Raw genomic sequence first — 14,542 nt, 5'->3', positions numbered from 1 at the left:
TGTTCATCTTTTTTGGGAACTACTGAGGGTTGGTTTTTGTCTCTGTCCTGTCAGTCTTTGGAGTTTGGTACACTTACCCATCCAGACTATCTGCACATTAATGGTGAAACGGTCTTTCTCACACATTTTATTTAGAAATACAGAAGGACCCAGCTTGGAAGGCACCAAGGATTTAAATCTTACCTATGCATAACTCAGCTTCTCTAAGCCTTGGTTTCCTCATCCATAAAATGAAATGATATTGTTAAAATTAATTAAAATAACCAATGTAAGTGCCTGAGATATAGTAAATGCTCACTAACTGTAATGATTGTGAATTAATTGCCCATAAATAAAATTGTAACCTGTTTTGACTCATTTCAATTTGACCAGCTTTACTTAAATGCTTGCTATGTGTGCCAGGGACTGTGTTAGGCATTGAGTACACATCCCATGCGCATCTGGCAAACACACACCATCCCTTCCTATGAACCATCAGAATCTGCACATGGTCTTGGGGAATGCAGAATATAAAAGGTAGTAGTGGGACTTGATGTTATGATTCTGACACCAGCCTGGATCTGAGGCTGGACTTCAATCCCTTTCTTGGCTTTGTGATGCTAGACACATTGCTTAACCTCTCAGTACCTCAGTTTCCCCAGTCCATACAATGCAGATAACAACTGCATCTCTCTCATGGGCTATTGTGAGAATTCTCTGCACATATCTATATAAATCACTTATTATAAGGCTTTGCACAAAATCAACACTCAATAAATGCTGTTTGCATTGCTTAAACTCAGTCCTTGCCATGTTCTAGTAAATTATATCACGTGCGTCCACTGACCTCCTCCCAACTCACCATCCTTTTACCCTTTACTCAAAGCAGTCCTATTCCCTGCCCTGCTCCCTATTGTCACAGCCACCAAAGGGATGTTTCTAAGGAACTACAGTAACCAGAGGATTATGCAAACATGCAAATCCACTAAAGCAGTGTTTACCCAGGGCTGTGTGATGCTGTCTGTGCTCAGCAGCTGGGCCTCGCTCCCTTCTGAGAAGATTCCTTCGGTGTCATCACAACCTCTAGTGGACAATAGCGAACACAGCGGCTTAAAGTCCTTTGTTCCAGCTCTCATCTACCCAGCCCGTGAAGTTCAGGGGAGAGCAGGGAGGACAGGCAGGTCCGACAGATTATCTTTTTTTTGAGCGTGAGCATGTGCACCTGCCTACTTTCTCCTCCCACTCGCTCCTCTGTTTCCTCTCTCCAATTCCGCGGGGGTGTGATGTGTTCTGAGAGTGAAGCCTTCAGGATTTTCCCTATCCTACTGTAGAAATTTCTCCTCTGGCTGCTGGTACCTGTCATATCCCCTTCAGGGCCAGTTCAAATGCTACCTGCTCCAGGAAGCCTTCACTGACCACCCCTGGTGAGAATTAAACACATCCACGTGAGGTCCCATAGATCTCCGACATCCCCCCACCAAAGAACTTACCACATGGCATGGATGGTAGTAGTTTACCTGCAGATGTCTCTTGCTAGGCTGCCATTACTGGGGCAGGAGCCTTATCATATTATAGTACTCCAGCACCCAACACAAGTTCTACTGCATGTGTAGTGCTATAGATCAAATGGCTGTGTCCCCCCTAAATCAATATGCTAATGGCCTTATCCCCAATGTAATGACATTTGGAGGTGGAGCCTTTGGGAATTAGATAGGTTAAAATGAAATCATAAAGATAGGGCCCCCACGATAAGGATTAGTTCATTTCTAAGATGAGGAGACCAGGGCTCTCTGTCCCTCGTGGCCATATGAGAATTCAGCTAGAAAGTGGCTGTCTGCAAAGCAGAAAGAGAGGTGACAGACACTCACCAGATACTGAGTCTGCTGGCGCCCTGAGCTTGGACTTTCCAGCCTCCAGAAATGTGAGACATAAATTTCTGTTGTTTAAGCCACCCTATCTAAGGCATACTTGTTATAGCAGGTTGAACTAAGACACATAGGAAGTGCTCAGTAAATTCAAATGAATGAATGAAAGGGCAAATGTCTTTTTCCGGAAGACTTGCTTCTTATGTCTTCTTCCCAACAGTTAACCTGCTCTCCTGCATCCGCTCGATCTCCAGTACCATGAACTCTGATTTCTGATGGTAATATTGAGGTTCAAAAAGAAACAGCATGAGAGTTTGGGAGGGAAGGGTGTCTGCACCAGGCAATGTCAAATTCTCATCTGCCAAAGGTGAGAATACAGGTAACTGGAGCTACTCACTATGCCCTTCAACCCCTTTCAACTTTAGCCTGAATTATCCCAATATTTACACCAACATCTGCTTCATGCCAATCACAGAGATTTATTTTCTTGGTGTCTACTAATAGGAGCAGTTTGCCCTTTGGAAAGCAGGGAAAGAAAGAAATAAACATTACTTGAGCACCTACTCCGTGCCAGCTGCTTTTACATGCATTATGTAATCCCTGCAACCATCCTTCCAGGCTGGTATGATCAGTCCTCCTTCCCCTGCCCCCATTCCTCAGATGGTGAAATGGAAGTTCAGATAAAATAGTTCTGCTGAAGGCCATGCATTAATAGACAATGGAGCTGGCCTCTGGACCCAGGTCACTCTAATTATGGAGCTACACTTCTTTTCCTGGACTTTATAAATCTAATTCCAGTGCCCAGCTCAGTCAAACTCCCCAGAACAGCCTTGCCACAGCCTCTTGGATGTTTTACAATTTGGCTTCATGAAGGAAACTACAAAAATACAAAAAGGGCAGTTGGATTGACACTTTCTTTGGAGCATTCTCCGGGCTTCTTTTTACCTTTTCTTTCTCTTTTTTACTGCGTGTGTCAAGGGTGATCAATAATTTTTCTTTGAGAAACAGTAATAAAATGTAGTAATCAGAAAGAGGGAGGGGAGAGATGATAGCAAGGCCTCCAGGCTGAGAGGAGCTCCATTCTGCTGACCTTTGGTGTTGCACACACCTGGTTGTTCCACAGGTCAGAATTCCCTTCTCTTCTGCCCTTAGTCGCCAGCTAGATCTTGGAGCGCCCCTAGTGGAGGTCTGCACAGTGGGTATATTGGATAAATTGTCTCTGGACAGAATAGGAGGGCCAGTAAATCGAGTTCATTTGAACAGCTTGCAGGAATGGACTTGTAAGCAAAAATAAGAAAACAAGCCACTCTGATCAGAAAATATCCTTTTGCCTTGGAAGGGGAAGGAAAGGAATGTAACATTATTTTCTTAATACCTAACTGAACCATATGAACACAAGATGAATCCCTCAAGCTTAGATACGGTGGCCCCTGGCAGGAACGGGCAAAACTCCATGGAAAATAATGCCAATCCATAATGAAAATAGTCTTTAAGTGAATCTAACCACAACACACCTTAGAGACTGGGGAAGCAGCAAATTTGAGTCTTATTGAGCAATACTGAATTTGCCTTATTAATTCAAGAGAAAAAGAAAGAAATTATACTTAGGCTTTGCAGTCTTAGCACGTAGTTACAATTATTCCCCATGTGCATATCTTAGACAATAAGGAGCCTCTTCAAAAACAAGTTATACTTTATACTTATTCATGCCTTACAGCGAAATGGCCCAGAGAACCATGTGACCTGCATAAGAATGTAGCAACAAGTCCCTTTTGAGTATTTACAAATCCCCTCACTCCACCGCAAGCAGAAGAACTAGTTTGCAACAACGAGTTAGCTGAATGGTTCTCCGTCTGACATTAGTGGATGTTGGGCTCTATATTAAAAATAGAATTTATTGTGGAAGGTCAATTGTCTCCAAATGCACCACCAGACTTGGCAATGCTCATTGGCCAATATCACTCCCTCCTTATGACTCAGAGTCAGAACCACACAGTTATTAATGAGCTTTCTGAAGTAGCACATCACTTGACTTTAATTTGGTGGTGACCTGAAGTTAATTTAAAAAATATGCTGGCTAGCCATGGTGTTGAGCAGTTGGAAAAATAGTATGAAATGTCTTAAAAATTAAAACACACACATATCTCCCTCTGCTCTTACAATGTGTTTGAAGCCCGTGAAGGAAACAGAATAGGAAATCCTTGTCTTAGATGACAATTCAATATGTGCCATTAAGACAATTTTTTCCCCCCTGCAAGGTGATGTATTGGAGAGTGGAGTCCTCAGAGGTAGAACTGCTTTAGAAAATCCAGTAAGCTGCTGGGTAGATTCAGGTTCTTTTTATATGTGTGTTAGTCACAACACAGATTCAAAAGGGGGTGGGGGAGGGAGAGCTGGACTCAGTTCAAGGCCACCAAGCCATTGTTAGAAAGAGACAGCTAATTAAGAAAGGCCATGCTGTGGTGGAAACGATTTGTTTAAACCAAATCTCTTTCCCTATCTTTCCCAGAGAAATTGTCCAGACCTGGTGTAAACTGTGGACATTATTGCCTCATAAAAAAAGGGTGGGGGTTCTTCAATGACATGCTTTGTTAAACAAAAGGTGATGAACAATTTCCTTTGCTCTGCACTCCGGGCTCTACATTTAAAAAGACGGGGAGATAGGGGATAAAATGCCTGATTTATGCTGAGGGGGGCACTCCAGGCCACCGCGAAGGGTTGAAGGGAAAGGGACCCGGAGCCAGGGCCCATGGAGCTGAGAGCTGTCCAGGGCCTTTGGTGCTGAAAGCAGGTGCGCGCGCTGGGGGTCCAGAACTCCCCGGGAAAGAACACCGCCTGTCCCCCAACTCCGAGTCAAGACGGTGCAAATGACAGAGGCAGAGCCCCAGATAAGCACAGTGCCTGCTCTCCCTCTGTCTTCAGCCTGGGCAGACCCTGCAGCTGCCTGCTTTTTTACACGTGAGGAGCGCATTTCTGGGACCTTGCAAGAAGGCCGGGTCCGGTGGCGAACCAACGCTCCCATTGATTTTCGGGTCTCCTAGGTGCCTGAGAAAACCCCCGAAGCTCTGAGGGTTAGCTTTGGGTGAGTTAGGCGTTGCACCCCTCTCTCTATCTGGCCCTCTCCCCCACCCATAACTTTTCCTGGGGTACCTTACCGGGGTGGAGAGAGGGTATGGTTCCAGGTCTGAGAAAGAGGAGCTGTCATTCTCTGCTAAACTTGGGCCCCTCTTCCCATTCAACAAACACGTGGTAGATGAAACTAACACCCCCCACCCCCATTCCTAACAGTGATCAGAGATGCTAGGCAGTAAGGGAGAGAGTAGAGGGGAGCCCGTTCAGGTTCCCAGCTGCTAACTAACATCTCTTCTCCCTCCCCTACCAAGTTCTCAGAGCCCTCAGCCCCCTCCACCGGCCTCTGGCGAAAGCCACACCCAAGTCCGGTATCCTGACGCTTGGCTGAGATCGATCCAGGGACACAGACCCTCGGGGCAGCCTGAACCAAAGGAGTCAAGGGTTTCTGAGGTGTCGGGGGGAGCGGCAAATGCACTGTTTGAGTCTAGTCCTCAGTTGCAGGGTGGGTCAGCTGCTCACCCCCTTTCCTGTCCTCTCCCGGAGAGGAACAGAATTATCTGGCACCCAGCCCCGGGTGCGGTTGCAGAGAAGCGCCGGGAATTTGGGGTTTGGAGGCGACCCCACTCCAAGGAGATCCTCTTTGGCTGCAAAGGAGAATCAGCCCCACAGCCGGGGAAGACCGAAAGGGAGCCCGCAGCCGAAGCAGGGAAGCGCCCGAGTCCTTCAACACATCCCCGCCTCCACACTCCCATCAGCCCGGGCCAAGGGGACGTGCGGTTCCTAGCCCCGATTTTGGGCAGCCACCACCGCTCCCCATCCCGGCGGGTGGTGCCTGAGTCGCCCTGGTCAGCCCCGACCCCTGGCTGCCCCGCTCTCCCGGCAACTTTGCCCCCTGCCCGTCCCGCCCCTCGGGGCGCTTACCTCGCTGCAGCGCTGCCGCCGGGCTCCCCAGGAGCAGAGCGAGGAACAGCGAGATCCCGCGGAGTCCCGCGGCGGGCGGCCGGGCCGCGGGCATCGTGGCTGCAGGGGGCGCGGAGCCGCGGGCTGCGGGGCGGGCGGACGGCGCGGGAGCTGGGGAAGGAGGGCGGCGGTGAGCGAGAAAGGGGAAGCGGGAGCGAGGGAGGGGGCCACGGGCCGGGGCAGCTTCCGGAGCCCCCCGGGCGGACGCGCGCTCAGCCCCGCGGTCGCTCTGGCCGAGCTGCGCCGGGCGCGGGCGGGCGAGTGAGGAGGAGCCGGCGAGCGAGCGAACGAGCGTGGAGCGAGCGGGAGGAGGGAGGGGGCTGGGGCCGAGTCTGTGCCGAGCGAGTGCAGGGAGGGAGGGGGCGGGCGAGCGGGCAGTGAGCTGGAGGGGCCGCGGCGGCGCCGGGGGTGCCAGCCGCCTCCTCTGGCCGCCGGCCCGTCGGCCCTGCAAAGTTTAACGCCGATTCCCCTTGCGTCCTGGGAGCCGAGCGTTTTCTCTCTCTGCTGACGCTCCCAGCAGCTCTGCCTGGCCAGGCCAGGCTGGAGAGCACCCGGACCATTTTCCAGACGGTGAGATGGAGGCCTGGAAACCGAGCTTATGAGCAGCCCGGAGCTTTCCATTGCCTGCCCAGCCTTCCAGATACATCCCAGTTCCAGTTCTTTCCAGAGCCCTCTGGGATCCAGCCAGCCTGCTTCCCCTCCAGGGCCCCGCTGCTTCCAAAGTGAGTCCCCATAACCTAGAAAGTCTCTAACTCTGTGGATCTGGTGAGAGCTGTGAATCTGCTAGAACTCTACACATAGCCACAAAATTGTGCATATAACACGAGGGGGTCTGCACCCCTCTGAAGCCCAATCACGAACTCTAAATTAAGATCCATCTCCACTTTTTAAACTGAGCCCTGTCTCCCACAACCCCACTGCCGGCAGGGCACTAGAGCTGCAAGGCTTCCTCTCAGGTCAGCCGCTTGCCTCTTCCTGTACCCGCTTCCCTATCTGAGCAGGACTGCAAGGCCCACCTCTGCTGCATTCTTGCCCAGGCCTGATTCTCAAGCAAAGTCTTTTCTCCACAAATAGAGGTAGTGAGGGACAATCAATGAGGGAGACAAGTGGATACTTGGGGACAGACATTGGCAGAGAGCTAGGTGGGGACAAGCTTATGCACAGTCCTGGAGACTGACTGTCTCTCCCTGCCTAGCCTTGGCAGACCGGTCAGGCTTTACAGGCCTCTCACCCAATTTAGAAGCTGTCCTCCTCCCCCCACCCTACCTTGCCATACTATCTACACACTGCAGCCTGAACAGGCAGAGGGAGCAGATGGAGAGAAGGTTGCAGGCAGCAACAGGGGGAGGAATATGTCTTTAGCAGCGTGGTGGAGCCGGGAGTCCCTAGAAAGAATGGGTGGGGGAGGTGAACACTGGATAGAGGAGGGAAGGAGGAGCACTCTGGCCCAGGGTTTCAGAAGACTCTCCACATCCAGAGCTTCCCCATTTACTCACTCAAACAATGCTCTTTTACAGGCCACTCACTATAGGCCCAGACCTGCCTCAAGCTTTGGGGGACAGAGAGCCCCCCATAAAATCCTATCCTCAGCTGCAAGAGGTTTCCATTCCTGGCAGTAAACCCAACTGGTTTTTATAAAGAAGGTGGCTGAGGCAGGGATGCAGGAGGGCTGATTTCTCTTTTGGAGAAGATGAAGCACTCCATGCTTTACTGTATGAGACTGCCAGCTCTCTGTGGAATGACCTTGCCTGTTAGTGGCTATACACTCAGGCTCTGTGTAGTATAATGCAGGCATGCAGTGGGTGCTCAGTGAGACTTGTTCAATGGAAACCTAAAGAAGCAAGGAAGATGGAGGAAGAGGGGAAAGGGAAGAAAGCGAGCGAGAGAAAAACAAAGAGATAGGTTAGCTCCATACTTGGAGGCAAGGAAACTATTTTTAATTCCTAGGTTCAGGGGTATATATGCAGGTTTGTTATGTGTGCAAACTTGTGTCATGGGAGTTTGTTGTACAGATGATTTCACCAACCAGGTATTAAGCCTAGTACTTAATAGTTATTTTTTTCTGATCCTCTCCCTCCTCCTGCCTTCCACCCTCTGGTAGGCGTCTGTGTGTGTTGTTCCCCTCTATGTGTCTGTGTGCTCTCATCATTTAGCTCCCACCTATAAGTGAGAACTTGTGATATTTGGTTTTCTGTTCCTTCATTAGTGTGCTAAGGATAATGGTCTCCAGCTCCATTCATGTTTTTGCAAAGAACATGATCTCATTCTTTTTTATGGCTGCATAGTATTCCATGGTGTATATGTACCATATATATATGCTCATTCATTGATGAGCATTTAGGTTGATTCAATGTCTTTGCTCTTGTGAACAGTGCTGCAGTGAACATACATGTGCATGTGTCTTTATAATAGAACAATTTATATTCCTTTGGATATATACCCAGTAATGTCAGACAACCTACAGAATGGGAGAAAATTTTTGCAAACTATGCATCTGCAAAAGTCTAATATCCAGCATCTATAAGGAACTTAAACAAATGTACAAGAAAAAAACCAAACAACCCAACTGAGAAGGAAACTATTGTGTAAAGAATCCACTGTTTGCCAGGTGCTGTCCCACACCGAGCACGGTCTCTCATTTCAATTTCATAATCATCCTGAAAATGAGGTGTGGTTATTGCCATCTGAAAGACAAGTATCTGATTTTTTGTGGGGGGTCCCAACCCAGCCAAGGTCACGCAGTCAGGAAGCAGTGGGATTTGGCAGATTCAAGGCCAGCCCTGACTACAGAGCCAGAACCCATTTCACCTTCACAGGCTACTTCCCAGAAATTTGGTGGCTGCCTCTGTGCTATGATTTGGTTGCTACCTCCTGAAGCTTCAACCCCTCGTCGCTACCAGAAGAGCCACAATCACTAAAAGTCCATCAATGGGGTTACTCACTTTGGTAAGTACATTGAACTTCTAGATCATTGCTTGCATGCAAGTGTCTTATGTGGAAGAAGTGACACTGTAAACCATTAACCCATTGAACATATGGACAGTGATTTACTCATTCCATCTGCTGGCTAAAACAAGGCACAGAGAAAAGTCTTGAGGAAATGGGACACAGACCTGATTATCTGAGATTGTGATGTTGGGAACGTAAAGTGATTATTTAGGAGCAAGATCAAGACTATTTTTGGAAGAAGAAATAGCATAATAGAAATAGAATTCTGAAAGGGACTAGAACAGTTTGCAGTTGAAAATCTGCAATCACAATTTTGATAGCCATTTTACAGATGAAGAACCTGAGGGCCAGGGAGGCAAAGTAACTTGCTCGATATCGTACACTTGGTTTACCTTTTACTGTTTGCATGGCAGTGATGTTGTGGTCTGTCTAATAGGGGACGTCCTGCCTAGACTCTGGTGTCAGGGTGAGCTTCCTGCTACCCAATGCCACCTGGGGAGATAATTTTAGCTTCTCTGCTGATTAGATGATGTGTGCCTACAATTCTATTCACCTTATATTTTGCCATGTGATAAACAGAGCATCAGCTCTTATGCGGTTAAAATTAGTACAGTGGTGACAAAGGGTTATATCCTAGCCTCGCCTCTTCCTTACAGGATGACAAGGGCAAGTTACTTAACCTCTCTGAGCTTTATTTTCCTCTTCTGAGAAGTAGGGATAAAAATAACACTTATCACATGGAGTGATTGACATAAATGGATAATAATATCCTCGTGGATGAGGGGATATTATGGCACTTATTTCCTAGGGTTATAGAGAAGATCCCACGAACTGATGGACTAAAGGCTAATGCTGTGTGACATTAAGTGAGTCACCAGTCTCCCTGAGACTCTGTTTCCTTATTCATCTACCCACCTATCTACACTAACCCACCTATTTGACCATATATTTACTAGTCCATGCATCCATCCAACAATTCATCTATCCCTCTACCTACCGTTCCTTCTTTCCTCCCTTTCTTCTTTTCTTCCTTCCCTCCTCCCTTCCATTCACCCATTCATCCACCCATCCATCCACTCAACCACCCACCCACTCACCCATCTGTCCATCTATCTACAAATACTGTTTGAGCATTTACTATTTATTGAATGGCTACCACGTGGCAAGCAGTGCTGAGTGCTGTGGATGCAACAGACTCTGTCTCTGGCTCTCCAGGGCTGACAGTCTAGTGAAGTCTGGCAACACAAGAGCCCAAACCACTTCCAAAATTAATGCTGTATGCCAGGGGAGGCAGTTTAGCAGAGTGGTTAAAAGCCTGGACCTTCAAACCCAACAAGCCTCAATCTGAATGGTTTATCTGCCACTAACTAACAGTGGTGTGATTTTGAACAACTGAATTAACCCTCCAGTAATCATTTCAACGAAAGGCTATCATTTAGCAATCAATGACACAGTCATTATAAAGCACTTAGGATAGTGCATATGTCAGGCACTGTTCTGGGCACTGATAATACACAGCAAACAAGACAAAGTTCTTGCTCTCTGGAGCTTATTTTGTACAGATGAGAAATAGACCATAAAGTCATTAATAAATAGGAATTTCAGAGAGCTTTAATTCTATGAGGAAGATAAAGCAAGGTGATTTGACAGTAAAAGAGGCAAGTTCTTTTTGAATGATCAGGGATGGGTTCCTAGAATAGGAGACATTTAAGTAGAGAAAGGAATGATGAGACAGACACCAAGTGCAGATTGCAGCACATTCCTGGTGGAGAACACAGCAAGTGCAAGGTCCTGAGGCTAAAACAGCATCATTGCAATTAATGGAAGTCATTGTCATCATGTGTCTGTGATCCCATTTCTTTGTCTACTCAGATCATGATTAATCAGGGGCTTGATTTTGAGGTCATCAGACAGCCTATGCTCAGTGACTACTTTCTCCATCAACGCACATTTATTCACACCCCCGCCCTGCCAAACCTTGCATCATGTATCCCGCTTAGGAACATCTGCTTGATGGAAAGATTTTAATCACTGAGAGAAAAAAAGAGAAAAATCTTTTGTCTTAGGGTAAAAATGAAATACAAAAAAAAAGTCATCTTAAAAGATAAGAAGAAAATGAAAAGAAAAAAAAGTCCCAGCAATAGTATGTCTCAGGAGACAAACCCACCGTGGATCTTTCAAGGGAAGGCAGAGTATCCAACCAGTGTCTCCATGATCTATTTTCAATTTGGTCTTTGTAACTTGCAGATGGGCCTGTGCAGCATCATTCAGGAAGCCCGTGGTACTCACATCACTCTGGCCAGACGCTAACAAGAAAATGATCCACTGTGACGCAGCCGACCCCATCCAGTGCATCCACATTACCTGGAAAGAAGCAATTATGTCCCTTTGGTTTCCTTGGAAATGCTTTGTCTGTCTGTACCATCCACCCTGGCTCTTGAGAAATACCCATGCACGGTAGAGCTTTGACAGGGAGACAATGCGTTTATTTTCAAACTGAAAGTTTACAGAATACAAAGTGAGCCTGTAAGATGGATGGTCGTTCTCCAGAGGCTTGTTGGCCAGACAGGAAGGAAAACCAGCGCATCATCAGAAATGAGGAGGCTGAAAGAGAGGGACAAACATATTGGATTGGATCGGGCCCCCACAGTCAAGTTCCTGCAAACCCAGCTGGGAGATTTTCCTAAGGGTTATGTTCTTGGGCCTCAAAGGTGAGAATAAAAATCAATTAAAAATACTGTGTATATTTATACACTCTTATGGCATTATAAACTGTAACACATACATTTTTCAGTCCATAAAGAACAGCCTGTGTCAGCACAGCAGCACACATCTATGAGTTATTCTAAGACTTTTGTGTTTGGGGACCCCATGAGTTCACGTACCCTCTGGAATCAGCAGGTTTATTTGGAGTCAGACATATCAGAACTCTCTCCTATGTGAGTAACTTTTAAATGTCGATTTACTTGTCTGTATAAGGTGAAGACTATTAATAACTACTTCCTAGGGTTATTATGGAAGTAAAAGAGGGGATGCATGTTCACTGCTGAACTGATTTTCCAGCCTGTATTAGGTGCTCAATAAACAGGAGCAATGATCATGCATTATATAAATTGTATATGAAAAACAGAACCCAAATACTAGAAAAATCTCTTCTCTCATAGGGTTTATTACGTGTATTTATGGATGTCTATACCCAGAGGAAAGTCCAGCTGGGGTTAAGGGTGCAGAATAAGTAAAACTTCCAAACCCATCAGGGGCTTGGTCAATCTGACCCATTTTTTGTGTGAGCCTCCTCACTCGAAATTAACTAAGGCAGCACTGCTCTGTTCAATTACAGGAACATTCTCCAGCCCTTCGCCCTCCTCTCAAATCTCACCACTCTCTTAGTATGGAATATTGAAAAGGCCAGACTGGGTCAGGTCCCTACTGGTCAATAGCCTGTCCTTTCTCTCAGCTCCCCAGCCAACGTCCAGCCTCTGTGCCATGGAGGATACAGGAGGACAGACATAGCCTCTGTGTCAGGAGGAGGGAAGAAGGACTAATGTCTGTGGACACTCTGAGGCTCACAGGGAGAAGCCACGCACTCGCAGCACCAGGTCTGTGGTTTTTCATGACCCTACACTGTCCCCTAGAAGGAAGTACCACCCAGCAGAAACAGAGGCCAGAGAATTTCCCCACAGAGATCATGGCATGGGTTTGAGTTCAAGAACTCAATGGACAGTGGGCAGAAATTGGAAAGCCCAGAGCCTCTACCACTAACTCCCGTGTGACTTCTGTAAGTCCCTTGCCCTTAATTCACCCATATGAAAAATTAGGAAAAATGATCTCTCACTTCTGAAATTCAATAATTCTATGATGTCAGCAACTAGACCCAAGAGATGATGAGTTCTACTACAGTTGTCTTGATGAAAGTGAAAGCTGACATTTTTTTAAGCAGCTGCTTAGAGTTTACCACTTGACATTTCATGTAATCCTTACAACCACTCTAGAAGGTTAGTATTATTATAACCCAAACTCCTACCTTATCCTATAGGACCCTTCTGATCTGGTCTCTCCTCCCTATTTGGCCTTATCTTGTACCTCCTTTTATAAAACCCCAGCTGCAAGGATTCTAATCTTAGGTCTGTCTAGGACTTTCCTCTTGCTGTGTCCCTGCCTGGAAGGCCTTTCCTTCTGATATATAAGCAGCTGGCTCTTCCTCCTCTTTCTGTGGCCGGCTAGACTGACATCTCATCAGCGAGAACAACCTTGGTTTTAAATCTTTCTTAGCCTCTATCACTATCTACAATTATATCTCTTATTTATGTGTTTGCAGGTATATTATCTCTGCTCTCCCACTAGGCTTTAAGCTCAATGGATGCCAGGACCCTTAGAACAAAGCACATAGCAAGTTTTCAGTGAAGTCTTGTTAACTTTCAAATGAAGGAATAAATGAATGACTATATTTCCACTTCACACATGAGTAAACAGAGGCTCGGAGGGGTGATGAAATTTGCCAACAGTCACCACTCAGTAAGTGTGACAGAAGTAGGACTGGAACCCAGGGCTGTCTGACCTCTGGCTTGAGTCTATAACCACTTGGCCATACTGCCTTTCAGTTTCAGGAACAGGTGATGCTTCCCGGCAGTGAGATTCTAAACCAGCGGGAGTTCCCAGCCAGAGACATGATCTAAGTGCCAATGGCTGAATGTCTGTGAGCATTTCAAGTCATTTTAAGAATAGGCAACGTTAGCAGCACCATTAAAGCCTGCTGTTCCTCCAGCCCATCACTGCCATCCCCACCTATTAAAATAATGGTATGAAAAATAAACAGCCTTTATGTACAATTTTGTACAGTGCACGCATTGTTTGTTTCTCTTACTGTTTCCATGGCAGTGACGTTTGTTCTCAGGATAACTTCAGGTTTCTGCATGATGGAAGGGAATGGAATAAAATTACTTGAGAGGAAATTGCCAAGCACAGACTTTTTCTTCTTCAGATGCCCCACACCCCAGCACTTAACAGCAGCCACACCCTGAAGTCTTAAGCACAGGATAAAGGCTTCCCCTTAACCTACAGCCTTCCATGGCTCCCCAGTTCCCATAATATGAACCCCATGGATCTAAGCCTGGCTGTAATACCTTTGCTACCTGGATTCCTCTCCTGCCCTTTCTCCCTTTGCTATATAGTCCTGCCTATAGGCAACTTCCCTCCTCATTTTGTCCCTTCTCCCTAGAAGTTTTTCACCAATCCACGTTTGTTCATGCTGTTCAACCCTGAACAGCATGGGCTATCCACCTTCCCCCTACCTCTCTACTAGAGAAGACTGCTACTTATTTTTCCACGTTGTGCTTTAGGTGTGACCCTGCACCCGCTTCTTTCCCATGCATTCCTGCATTTGGGTGATGTTTCTTTCCTCACCGCTCCTGTGGCCTTCTCGAGCATTGTGTTTATTCACTGTATGGCCACCCAGACTTCAAGTTGCTTGAGGGCAGGAACAGTGCTTATTCAGTGTCTAACAATGTTCCAGGAACATAGTGGATGCTTAACAAATGCTTGTGGAACCAAATTTGAAAAAAATTAATAATCCGGTGGTCTGTGTGGCTGCCTAAGGAAATGGTGTCTGGGTATATCTCCTTCTTTAGGAATAAATATGGAAGATTAAATCAAAGCCCTAGACAGTGCTTCTCAACTTTGGCTGCATCTTGGAATCATCCATGGAGCTTTTAGAAATT

General features: G+C 46.7%; 1 protein-coding gene and 1 long non-coding RNA gene across 8 annotated transcripts in view; one reads left to right on the top strand and one right to left on the bottom strand.

The window, feature by feature from the left end:
- SEZ6L (seizure related 6 homolog like) overlaps positions 1-6,139 on the bottom strand; it is a 215,804-nt gene extending 209,665 nt beyond the window's left edge. For 4 of the 7 annotated variants that reach the window (XM_024239792.3, XM_024239793.3, XM_024239794.3 and 1 more), the window contains exon 1: positions 5,838-6,139. In XM_024239792.3, the coding sequence (XP_024095560.3) occupies positions 5,838-5,931 (94 nt within the window). In that variant the 5' untranslated portion in view covers positions 5,932-6,139. The remainder of the gene's footprint in view (positions 1-5,837) is intronic. The other 3 variants (XM_054543244.2, XM_054543245.2, XM_054543246.2) reach the window with 1 other exon arrangement.
- Positions 6,140-6,276: 137 nt separating this feature from the next.
- LOC129052597 (uncharacterized) lies at positions 6,277-13,654 on the top strand. The gene is made up of 5 exons (XR_008517669.2): positions 6,277-6,598; positions 8,693-8,822; positions 11,073-12,424; positions 13,144-13,340; positions 13,427-13,654. It is a non-coding gene; the product is annotated as an uncharacterized LOC129052597 (long non-coding RNA).
- The last annotated feature ends 888 nt before the right edge of the window (positions 13,655-14,542 follow it).

Source organism: Pongo abelii, chromosome 23 (assembly GCF_028885655.2).
Source record: "Pongo abelii isolate AG06213 chromosome 23, NHGRI_mPonAbe1-v2.0_pri, whole genome shotgun sequence".
Classification (NCBI taxonomy): Eukaryota; Metazoa; Chordata; class Mammalia; order Primates; family Hominidae; genus Pongo; species Pongo abelii.
This window is presented reverse-complemented; position numbering and strand designations above follow the sequence as displayed.